The 13159-nt window shown below is 36.4% G+C and overlaps 1 protein-coding gene across 2 annotated transcripts in view; it reads right to left on the bottom strand.

Moving 5' to 3' along the window:
- The window catches only part of LOC127876604 (murinoglobulin-2-like), a 73004-nt gene that overhangs the window by 14535 nt on the left and 45310 nt on the right, over positions 1–13159 (bottom strand). For both annotated transcript variants that reach the window (XM_052421933.1, XM_052421934.1), the window contains 8 exons: positions 9608–9784; positions 8664–8873; positions 8104–8237; positions 7380–7536; positions 6807–7012; positions 5914–6129; positions 3693–3823; positions 2203–2293 (listed from right to left, as the gene is read on the bottom strand). In XM_052421933.1, coding sequence (XP_052277893.1) covers positions 2203–2293; positions 3693–3823; positions 5914–6129; positions 6807–7012; positions 7380–7536; positions 8104–8237; positions 8664–8873; positions 9608–9784 — 1322 coding nt within the window. The remainder of the gene's footprint in view (positions 1–2202; positions 2294–3692; positions 3824–5913; positions 6130–6806; positions 7013–7379; positions 7537–8103; positions 8238–8663; positions 8874–9607; positions 9785–13159) is intronic.

Here is a 13159-nt window from a genome sequence, read left to right on the forward strand (position 1 = left end):
ACATGTGAGACACTTGCAATCAAATGAATAACATGTGAGCAACTTGAAAAATAATGACAAACATGTGAGGAACATGCTATCAAACAAGAATCATGTGAACAACTAGCTATCTAACAACAAATATATGAACCACTTGCAATGAATCTATCAACAAACATGTGAGCAACTTGCAATCAAATGACTTACATGTGTACAACTTGCAAGCAAATGTGTAACATGTGTACAACTTGCAAGCAAATGAGTAACGTATGAGCAACTTGCAATCAAATGACTAGCAAGTGAGCAACTTGCAATATAATGACGTACATGTGAGCAACTTACAATCAAATGACAAAAATGTGAGCCACTTGCAATTGTATGACAATCATGTGAACCACTTGCAATCAAATGACAAACATGTGAACCACTTGCAATCTAACAACAAACATGTGAGGAACTTGCAATCTAACACGAATCATGTGAACAACTTGCTTTCTAATAACAAATATGTGAATCACTTGCAATGCATCTAACAACAAAAATGTTAGCAACTTGCAATCAGATGACTAACACGTGTACAACTTGCAATCAAATGAGTACCATGTGTACAACTTGCAATCAAATGAGTACCATGTAGACAACTTGCAATCTAATGACTATCATGTGAGAACTTGCAATATAATGACAAACATGTGAGAAACTTGCAATCTAATGAGTAACATGTGTACAACTAGCAATCTAATGACTTACATGTGAGAAACTTGCAATCAAATGACCAACATGTAAGCCACTTGCAATCATATGACTTAAACGTGAGAAACTTGCAATCAAACTTGCAATCTTATGACTAACATGTGAACCACTTACAATATAAAAACTTACATGTGAGCCACTTACAATATAATAACTTACATGTGAGCACTTACAATCAAATGACCAACATGTGAGCTACTTACAATCTAATGACCAACATGTGAGCCACTTACAATCTAATGACTAACATGTGAGCGAGCACTTACAATCTAATGACTTACATGTGAGCCACTTACAATCTAATGACTAACATGTGAGCACTAACAATCTAACGGCTAACATGTGAGTCACTTACAATTTAATGACCAACATGTGAGCCACTTACAATCTAATGACTAACATGTGAGCGAGCACTTACAATCTAATGACTTACATGTGAGCCACTTACAATCTAATGACTAACATGTGAGCACATACAATCTTATGGCTAACATGTGAGTCACTAACAATCTAATGACCAACATGTGAGCCACTTACAATCTAATGACTAACATGTGAGCGAGCACTTACAATCTAATGACTAACATGTGAACCACTTACAATCTAATGACTAACATGTGAGCACTTACAATCTAATGGCTAACATGTGAGCCACTTACAATCAAATGACCAACATGTGAGCCACTTACAATCTAATGACCAACATGTGAGCCACTTACAATCTAATGACTAACATGTGAGCGAGCACTTACAATCTAATGACTTACATGTGAGCCACTTACAATCTAATGACTAACATGTGAGCACTTACAATCTAATGGCTAACATGTGAGTCACTTACAATCTAATGACCAACATGTGAGCCACTTACAATCTAATGACTAACATGTGAGCGAGCACTTACAATCTAATGACTTACATGTGAGCCACTTACAATCTAATGACTAACATGTGAGCACTTACAATCTAATGACTAACATGTGAGTCACTTAAAATGTAATGACTAACATGTGAGCCATATACAATCAAATGACCAACATGTGAGCCACTTACAATCTAATGACTAACATGTGAGCCACTTACAATCTAATGACTAACATGTGAGCCACTTACAATCTAATTACTAACATGTGAGCCTCTTACAATCTAATGACTAAAATGTGAGCCACTCACAAACATGTGAACCACTTACAATATAAAAACTTCCATGTGAGCCACTTACAATATAATGACTAACATGTGAGCACTTACAATCTAATGACTTACATGTGAGCCAATTACAATATAATGACTAACATATGAGCACTTACAATCTAATGACTAACATGTGTGCCACTAACAATCTAATGACTAACATGTGAGCAACTTGCAATCAAATGACTAAAAAGTACAAACAATACAGCAACTTGCAATCTAATGGCAAAAAATACAGCAACTTGCAATCTAATGACAAACAATACATCAACTTGCATTTTGAAGCTGGTCCAAATCAGGCTGCCAACCACTGGGAACTTTCATTTCTATGACAACCATGTTGCTATGGCCACTGTTGCCTAGATAACTGAAAACAAACCAATATTGTCCCAGTATATTAATAACTGTAGCTTTATCACAGTGGAGGCAGTCAGCCTCAAATGAAATTTGTGAAGGTTAAGGTGGCTACAACATTTTTTATTATTACATGAACTTAACTACATTTATTTACATTTAGTTAACTTACTGAAAGTTAATGCCACATAAACTGTTTGCAAGATATTTTTTATTGCACAGAAATGTTATATATACTTTTCTTATTAAATAATTCAAGCCTTGTTTTCTGCTTCTGTCATAAAATATGTATTCGGAACAGCAAATTGGCCATCAGTTAATTTTTTTCAGTATTGTATACAAAAATAATTGACATTTGATAAAATATGACTCTCTGTATTGGGTTTGTGTCCAATTTCAGAGACACAGGATAACTTTTATTCTTAAATAAAATGGTATCAGAATTTGTATTTTTGATTTTGCTTAGCATTTCATGATTTATGATGGCACCTTTATGGGTTTATATGAATGCCTAATGATTATAATGCCAGCCTCCCCACCCCACCCCTCAACCAATCACTTGACTGAGGAATGTCTGGCAATCTTGTAATAGGATCCAAGCCCAAAAGTATACAAATGGGCCGTGCTCTGTGAAAAAGGGGTTTTATGCATGTGTGTAGTGTCATCTCAGATTAGCCTAGGCAGTCTGCACAGGCTAATCAGGGACGACACTTTTCGCTTTTATAATATTTTCTGTTCAAAGAAAGTCTCTTCTTAGCAAAAATCCTGTTTAGGTGCAAAGTGTCGCACATGCATTAAACCCCCTTTTCACAGAGTGCGGCTCATATAGTCTCCCTCTTTTTAGAAATTGGTGAAACACCTTTTTATTAAGTCAACCATGCTTTTTATGTCTGTGACATTAATTTGCATTTTTGGGATTTTTCCGGTTGGGTTAAAATATCATGGTGAGAATATTCAGTAAAGATCTAATATTAAGACCATCTTAAAGAACTTTAAAACTGATTTTGCCTTCATAATAAGTAAGAGACACCTGGGTAAAAAAGTTCAAACCTTAATCATTCTTATAGAAATGAAAATACTTAAAAACTGATTACTCTTTCCACAAAGAAATGTACTGGTATTTTTCCACTTGTTCAATGCTTAAGCAAGAAAAATAACATTATTCTTGCTAAATTAACAACTAGCAATAATGCCTTCAACAATATGCCCCCATACTATCATATTTATCTAGTACTAAAATTGTCAATACCTTAACAGCTATATTAATTTGCACATTTTGCCAATGAAACTAATGTTTCTATTTACGAGTTTGTAGTACTCAAGCATTTCTTGCAACAATCTATAAAAACTGACTCATTGTATTTCAGATACCATAATGTATCTTAGTTTTCCATATCAAACTATTATCTCACCTAGCGCAAATGCTAACTGGTCTCCGTCGACATTTTTTGTTGAGAATCTCCATGGTAACGGGGGTTCTGACAGTCAAGTTGAACCTGTTATCTTTTATCACCTTGTTCTCTATGTTATATCTTGATGTCAACTAGAAGATAAGAAAATGGATGGGTCCAGGATTTGCCAGACAACGATTTAACTCCTCCAACAATGAAGCTGTGTTCCGGAACAGTTTGCACAGGCTAATCAGCATAATGTGCCTTCTAAGATTAGCCTCTGCAGTCCACACAGGATAATTAGGATTATTATACCTCACTTTTATTCACAATGCTTAACTCCCATAGGCCATCGTGACATAGAAATACTGTCAGACCCAGCAGGAAAAAATTTACTGTCCAAAAAATACTGTCGCCCGCTACCTTAGCAATCACGTGCCACCAGCGGGAAAAATATTACTGTCCAAAAAATACTGTTGCCCGCTACCTTGGAAATCACGTGCAGAATGGTGAAAAAGTATAATGTCCCATTTGAGCATGCGCAGTACGCAGTTTTGCATTTCCGTTGTATTTGGATAATTAAAATATCGATTGCAGCTGAAACTGTGCTGTAGAATAGATTAATGCCATTATTTAAGCTTTGACATGAGTCATAAAAAATCAATTTAGTATAAACGACACGCTTACCTCAATGGCAACTTTAATCCAATGCTAATAACAATAAAGTCACAACGATATACACTTCCAGTGTCTGTTCTTAAGGTGTTATGCATGACAAACACACAATCCGAAATACGTTTTGGATTTGTTTGATGCTTTAAACAAATATTTTACTGTTAAAAAAACTCCACGTTCGTATTGTTGTCCCAAAACATTTCGTCACCGAAATGACGTAACACGAGTACGTCATAAATTGCGTAATCAAGTGATGAAATTAAAAGACGGAAAGCTGGTTCGGTAATATATTTTTAAAGAAATAATTAATGACTAAGAAAGTTAATGGGATAAATCTATTACTAGGTCGGTGCCAAATAAAGCAAAGTTCATTTTGCTCGGCCCGAATATCTGAACCACTCAACATATTAATGGTTGAACAGCCATTACTTCATCAATTTTGCAACGATTTTCACGATCTTGGTCTTATTCAACGCAGAAATGAATTTCCTTTCTGGAAATGTATAATTAAATATAATTATTGAATATTAAAATTGTTCATGGTTCATATAAATTGTTCATGTTTGAATAGTTTGTTCGGTACATGTATTATAAAATAAATATTACATGTCTGACAGGGTGACAGTAAATTTGTCAACTTTTGGAAAAATACTATCAACCTTGGCTTCGCCTCGGTTGACAGTATTTCCTCAAGTTGACAAATTTACTGTCACCCTGTCAGACATGTAATATTTATATAATGACATTTTCTGTGTTGATGGTATTTTTTGTTTTAAGAAGGCACTTGTAACTGAAAATACAGTCTAGGCGGAAAGTGACGTCACTGACTACCCTAACCTGGCTTCACAGGCTAATCTAGTACAACACTTTATGCTCATGCTTAAAAGGACCTTTTCACGTTTTGGTAAAGTGACAAATTTGAAAAAAAATATTTCAGATTTGCAAATTTTCATTGCAGTTATGATATTTGGGAGGAAACAGTAATACTGAACAATTAGTATTCTTGAAACTATCAGTTCTATGCTTCTGTTGACAATTTAATAACCTGAAAATTATCAAGCATTACAAATGCAAACATTTAATGTTTTGGAGAGTTCTGTTGTTATTGTTGTATTTTGGGACATTACAAGGATTGCTTATATAAAATACACCTTCCTACATGAACATGACTGGCTGAGTGGTTTATGTGCAACACTTTTACCCCAAGGGTCAGTGGTTCGAGCCCAGTTGAGGATTAGTTGTGTTATTTTTCTCTAATATTATTTTTTTACTGGAGCAATTTAGTTGCCATTATTACATTTATCAATTTAAAGCATTCAATGACAAACATCAATATATGCCACAATCTGTGAAAAGGCCCCTGTATGTCCTGAAAGAGGCTCAAGTGATCTTCTGTTTCAGTAACTTACTGACATTGACCATCTATTTTTTAAACTACAAAGCTCAACTGACACTTAAAAAAGACACAAGACCATCAATACAAGAGGACTCAGTAAGTGCTCTCTCTTACCAGATAGTTCTCATAGAACTGAAGTTCTCATATTACAGAAAATTTAAAAGAACTTACCTGTAGCATCACACAACCTTCCCCTTTTGCAGAGACCTTCAACACTGAGTCTGGGTGTGCCAGATCCTGACGCTGCAACACAATTCTGTTGCTAGAAGACACATGGAAGTCCCTGACTAAGCCGAAACTATCAAGTACATTGACCTTGACATCCAGGCCGCTACCGTAGATACGTCGACTGAACAGGGACAAGGCCTGTAAAGCCACCACAGTGTCCTGAAATGATTAATATATCTTATGTATATCTTGTTGAAAGGCTAAATTGAGTAATGCTCTGAGTACATGGGGCTTAACACATGTGTGTAAAATGCCGTCCCAGATGGGCCTGTGCAGTCTTTTAAAGGAAGTCGCTTTTAAATGAAAAACCTTTTTAGGCAGAAAGCGTTGTCCCTGACAAGCCTGTGATGACAGCAAAGGCTAATCTGGGATGACCTTTTACATGCATGCATTTAGCCCTGTTATCCCAGACCAAGGTTTATAACTATAATGTATATCTCATTGAAGAGTATGGCTTTAAAGTGGTACACAAATTGCCATTTATTGAAAGTTACTTTACATAAACATGGGAAATGAAAAACTACTTCAACTAAAGCTGCAACCCCATTTTATTTATAGTCCTATTCTATGACAGAACTATTTTTATGTATTTTTTAATTAAATAATCCAAATATTAGTGTATTTAAAAATCTCATAACCTTGCAATTTGATAACTAGTAATGAATCCAACATAATATAGACTATAAAAGATATGTGCTCACAAATTTCAAAAACCAAGAATGAAGTTCTAGGCCGGATTGTGACTTCTGATGTTCAGTCATAATGCCCCATAGGTTGCATCACACTACCCATAGGTTGCATCAATCTATCGGGCAGGCATCTTAAAAAACAATCACCTGGGTTGAGGCAAATCCTCCATAGGAATTTGTCTGGCTAGCCAGCCATCTGACAATTGGTATGACATTACTGATGGGAGCCTGCTCATCTTTAGTGAGAATTGCCAGCAGAATGTACGAGGTCATCTCCACCTCCGCGGACGCTGCACGACCTTGACCCGACAAAATATCCGGCTGGTATTCACGTCTCCAGAACATCATGGCATCTTCAAAATAGAGTGGCAGTTTCGGGTGTTAATTTAAATTTATTGGCTGAGGCAGTTTCTAATGTTAATTCAAAGTAAGTGTCTGAGAATATTTATGCCTAAAAAAATCAGATTAAATTAAAACAAGAGCCAGAAAATACAACCTGACTTCTAAAATCATGAAACTACCAATTTCATAATACAAGACCATTAAATGCTGGAAAAAAAATCTTAATTCTATCAAGCATCCTTTTTTATCAGTTATAAGTGATCATAATTTACTTCATTACTCTAATCACAAAAAATATTATTTATCATTTATTAAGTCAATTGTTGGTACAATATTCTACCTTTAAGAGTATAAAAATGATGCCAATGTTATTAATACCTTGTTTAACTGCCTTCTCCAATAGTTGGTTGATAACAATATCAGAGAACTGGCTCTGTGGTTTATACAGCGCCATGGCATAGGCCACCAGAGCCTGGGTATAAGTGTCGTTCAGGTCATCAACGTCGATACAACGAATGGCTAGAGCAACGAACGGCTGGAGAAATACCAAAATATGAACAAGAACAAGTTCTGGCAATTGTGACAAAGTTTCTTACATAAATGTAAATCTCTGACTTCTGCTTACAATTGCTATGGAAACTGTTGTCATTAATTGAGCCTTGTTCTGGAAAAACTGGACTTCATGCACGTGGGTAAAAAGTAGTTCCAGAAAAACTGGACTTCATGCACGTGGGTAAAAAGTAGTTCCAGAAAAGCATGTGCAGTCTGCATAAGCTTATTAGAACCACTTTCTGCTTTTATGGAGTTTTTCCCACAGAGGTAGATTCTTCTGGAAAAAAAACTTGATCTATGTGGAGAGTCACATGTCATCCATTCTTAGCCTTAGCACAACGTTATCTGAGAAGACACTTTTCACACATGCATAAGCTCTGTTTTCCAAACGACTGAAAGTGAGGTCAATATTGCATGCTTATAGTATTCTGCCAATATTTAAAAAGGAAGATATTTGAGTTCCTGTATACAACATAAACTGAGTTTTACATGGAAGTCCAACCTAATTTAAGAACTTCCAAAGACGCTTCACAAAACTTTGTCCACTTACAGGTGTGCGTTCTCTCATCATCTGGAAGGATTCCAGCATGGCCACAAGCACGTAAGCCGTAAGCGCCTGCCTGTGGCCCTTTTTGTTGGCCCCCACACCTCCCATCATGTACTTGCCCAGCACCTTACCAGACTCTGTTAACAAACAAGACTTGTCAGAGAAGTTTGGGATTACCTTACCAGTCTCTGTTAACAAACAAGACTTGTCAGAGAAGTTTGGGATTACCTTACCAGTCTCTGTTAACAAACAAGACTTGTCAGAGAAGTTTGGGATTACCTTACCAGACTCTGTTAACAAACAAGACTTGTCAGAGAAGTTTGGGATTACCTTACCAGTCTCTGTTAACAAACAAGACTCGTCAGAGACAATATTATGTAGATCTGGCATATTGCTATTAGTCATTTCACAACATCCAATGTGACAACTTTTTAAATACTATTATTGCTACAGATTTAACAGGCTTTGTTCTTTACATTCTAGGAACTTAGTTGTTTTAATCATTTTAAACATAACTGTTTGACACACTTCTTTCATAATCATAGTGACATAAAATCCGTTACCATAGAAACATCCATCTTCCCCTTGCTGGTATAAGAGAAACTCCCAAGTCTTCGCCTGGATTTGTTTGCGGTCAATGAAGATGAAATTCTCCGCCTGACTGAGCGTTTTGAAGACGAAGGCACTCAGCCACGTCGACCCAGTGTTGTCTGCTGCACCAAAGGCACTGTACGAACCGTCCTTGTGCATGAACTTCAGCTGCTGTTGGTATCCTGGGGTAGAATGGCATACATGAGTATGTTCTGGAAAAACTGGGCTTAATGCAAGTGCGTAAAGCATAGTCCCTGATTTACCTGTGCAATTTGCATAGGCTAATCAGGGACAACATTTTCCGCCTAAACTGGATTTTTGTTTGAAAGTGACTTCTTTTAAATGAATTATTCCATTTATGTGGAAAGTGTGCAGTTTACACCGGCAAATCAGGGAGGACATTTACTGCATATGCATTTAGCCCAGATTTCCCAGAATCTTGCTCTAATGTTTTAGTGTCATACTAGTGCAATCTATCATGTTTCTATCACATTATCAACATACATGTATACACAAAATAATCAGTATTCTTGAATGTCAGTATTGAATAATACCTTGCGATAGAATGTCAATTATTTAATCTTAATTGCTATTAATTTAATACTTGATTTTTGCATTTGTTCATGGTTCTATTATCTTGGAATAGAATGACATATATTTAATCTTATTTTCTCTTCATGTAATACTTGTTTTGTATTTTCATAAACAAAATACTTAATCCACAATTTGCATCATAGTTATTATGATTGTCCTAACTGTTCGCCTAAGTAACCCAAAGCAAACAATATAAAATATATTGCGCCCTAAAATGAGTGGCACCCCCCCCCCCCAAAAAAAAACACAAAACAACAACAATAAAAAACACACCACACCACACCCCTTTCACACCACATCCACCTCTAAATACTTTACAAACCTTTATTAAGATGATTAAGGGCGCGTAGTTCCACATCGTCAGTGAGTTGACTGGTTGCTGTGAGGTACTGCAGGATTGCAATGTTGGGAGCCAGTCTGACGAGGTTCTGCTCTCCACAACCAGTCGGCAGCTGTATGAGGTCAGCGAGACCCTCCAGTGCCGGACCCATGATGTCTCCTAGAGAAATCACAAAACAATTTGGGGGGGGGGGGGGTTATTCCCCAAGGCTTATATCAGCCCCATTCTGGGAAAAGTGGTGGGCTTAACCCTTTGCATGCTGGGAAATTTGTAGTCTGCTAAAATGTCGTCTGCTGAATTTCTAAAATTAGCATTTTCTTCAATTTTTTTTTCAAAGAATACTATCAGAATAGCAAACAGTTTGTATCCAGATGAGACGCCACGTTCTGTGGCGTCTCATCTGGATCCAAACTGTTTGCAAAGGCCTTCAAAATTCGGTTCCCACACTGAAAGAGTTAATGCATGTGCGTAAACTGTCATCACAGATATTCCTGCACAATTAGAACAGGCTAATCAGGGACTATTTCAGCTTTGGAGATTTTTTCGTTTCTGATCAAAAATTAAAACTAAGCAGGGAGTGTTGTCCCTGATAAGCTTGTTCAGACTTCACAGGCTAATCTGGGATGACACTTTACGCACATTCATGAAGCCTCATTTTACCAGAACTAGGTTTGCATGCAGGGAAGTTTATAAGTAATTCATCCCTGTTTTTGTCACAGGTCTTCCAAAATTGCAACTATGAAAGTTGCAGGGATAACAACTTGCAGTCACTGAAATTCCATCACCTGTGGAAGAATAAGCTTGAATGTTTTCACCTTTTTTCTGAATGAATGTTCATGAATACACTTCCACTCAAGGTAAAGAACTTCAACAAATAAGCCTCACTGTAAGAAAACCCGAGATAAATGCATGTGTGTAAAGTGTCGTCCCAGATAAGCATGCGCAGTCTGCAAAGGCTTATCCGATAGAACAATTTCCATGTAAACTGGATTTTTGTTTAGAAGAGACCTAATTAAACAAAATAATTCACAAAAGCCAAAAGTATTGTCCCTACTTAGCCTGTTTTCCCAGACTGAGGCTCCAATTCTGAAGTAGTATGTGTTATTTCAATTCTGAGTTATCTTGTGTTATTCCAATTCTGAAGTATTATGTGTTATTTCAATTCTGAAGTATTATGTGTTATTTCAATTCTGAAGTATTATGTGTTATTTCAATTCTGAAGTATTATGTGTTATTTCAATTCTGAAGTATTATGTGTTATTCCAATTCTGAAGTATTATGTGTTATTTCAATTATGAAGTATTATGTGTTATTTCAATTATGAAATATTATGTGTTATTTCAATTCTGAAGTATCATGTGTTATTCCAATTCTGAAGTATTATGTGTTATTTCAATTCTGAAGTATTATGTGTTATTTCAATTCTGAAGTATTATGTGTTATTTCAATTCTGAAGTATTATGTGTTTTTTCAATTCTGAAGTATTATGTGTTATTTCAATTCTGAAGTATTATGTGTTATTCCAATTCTGAAGTATGATGTGTTATTCCAATTCTGAAGTATTATGTGTTATTCCAATTCTGAAGTATTATGTGTTATTTCAATTCTGAAGTATTATGTGTTATTTCAATTCTGATGTGCTTTGTAGTTTTAATGTGACAGTCAAAAGTTCAAACTATTAAAAGCTGAACTTTTAAATTCAGAGGCCAGTAGGTTCAGAATTCCAGTTGTTGTTTTTTATGGTAAGGAATTAAATGAATATGAAGCATAAGATTCAGAGCATAGTAAACGTGCTTGCATAAAAAGGAAATGAGCAGTGCTCTCTGTAAAATGGAATTTAATGCATGTGCGTAAAGTGTCGTCCCAGATTAGCCTGTGTAGTTTGCACAGGCTAATCAGGGACAACACTTTCTGTCTGAACCGGATTTTTGCGCGACTTTTTAAGAGTATATATCACACATGCGAAAAGTGTCGTCCCTAAAAAGCTTGTGCAGAGTGCACAGGCTAATCTAATTTAGGACAACACTTTATGCACATGCATTTAACCCCCTTTTCACAGAGCACTGATTCAATGTATGTCAACACTTTCAAACCTTAATAATATAGGTTAAGTAAAAGTAAAGCATTTGAATAATTTATCACATGCTATACACTGTTACCCATGTAATACAACCATTACATATTTTTTATATTACACACGTGTAATACATCCTTCGATCAATTCTATTGGCTTGCCTGATTACAAATTAACATATGTCATGTATTCCTCCGCATTGTTTGTCAACAATATGGCGTAGAAAATCTTAACGATACTGTTAGGCGCATCCGTCAAAATCAACGGCAGAGGTAAAGGCATTGTAATCGCACAAAAAAACGTAGAACAAGATGTACTTTACACAGTTTCAATTGATGGCAGCAATTACGAGGCTGATCTACCCGTATCCAGGCTGAGTTCGGTTACTGAAGAAACGAACGCTGACAGCTCGAACAGGTTTGCAACAATCACCGACGATGATGTAAATGAATTTGTAGTCAAGCAAAAGAACAAAAATACCCAATCCAAAGCGTTTTATGACATGAAATTACTTTCTGCCTTTCTACAAACACAAATTATCACGCACGATATATCCAAAATGCCACCAAATGAGTTATGCGAAGTATTGTGCACATTTTTGTGTGAAAAAACCAGACGGTTCCAACTACGAACCAACAACACTTCGCACATTCCTTGGCAGTTTTGAACGATATTTTCAGGATCAGAACTACAAACATTCTCTGATTCATGGTTTGGAATTTGTGAAATTAAAGGATGTGTTGCATGCCAAACAAAAACAGCTGAAACGCGAGGGTCTAGGAAATAAGTCACAGCGAGCAGTCTAAATCACTGATAATGAAATCGACGAGCTATGGAACACTAACCAACTAGGATAGTCCACCCCGGAGAGCGTTATTAACTCGTTGTGGTTCTTTAACACGATACATTTTGGCTTGCGGGGCAGCAATGAACACAGAAGTATGTGTTGGGGCAACCTGAAGCTTTGTACATATGATGAAGGCAAGGAATATTTAGAATTTGAAGAAAGGCAGTCTAAAACTAGGCAAGGGGGTAATCCAAGGGATATATGGGATGTTGAACCAAAAATGTGGGCAAATGAAATTGTGGGCGTAAATTGTCCTGTTGCAATTTACAAGGAGTATGCCAGTAGAACACCAGCTGATTATTGTAAACCATCTGACCCATTTTATATTGCAACCCACACAATGCAGTCAAACATGAAACCTAGTGATCAATGGTTTAAACGACAACCTATCGGACAAAATAAACTTACCTCGATAATGAAGAGAATGGCGAAAGCAGCGGATCTCCCTGAAGACAAACGTCTGACGAACAATAGTGCCAGAAAGCATCTTGTCCAAAAACTTTCTGAGAACAACGTTCCGCCAAACCACATTATGCAGATCACTGGCCATCGAAACATGCATTCCATCAATAACTACAGCCACATCAGTGAACAGCTACACAAAAGCATCTCC

Source organism: Dreissena polymorpha, chromosome 4, assembly GCF_020536995.1.
Source record: "Dreissena polymorpha isolate Duluth1 chromosome 4, UMN_Dpol_1.0, whole genome shotgun sequence".
NCBI lineage: Eukaryota > Metazoa > Mollusca > Bivalvia > Myida > Dreissenidae > Dreissena > Dreissena polymorpha.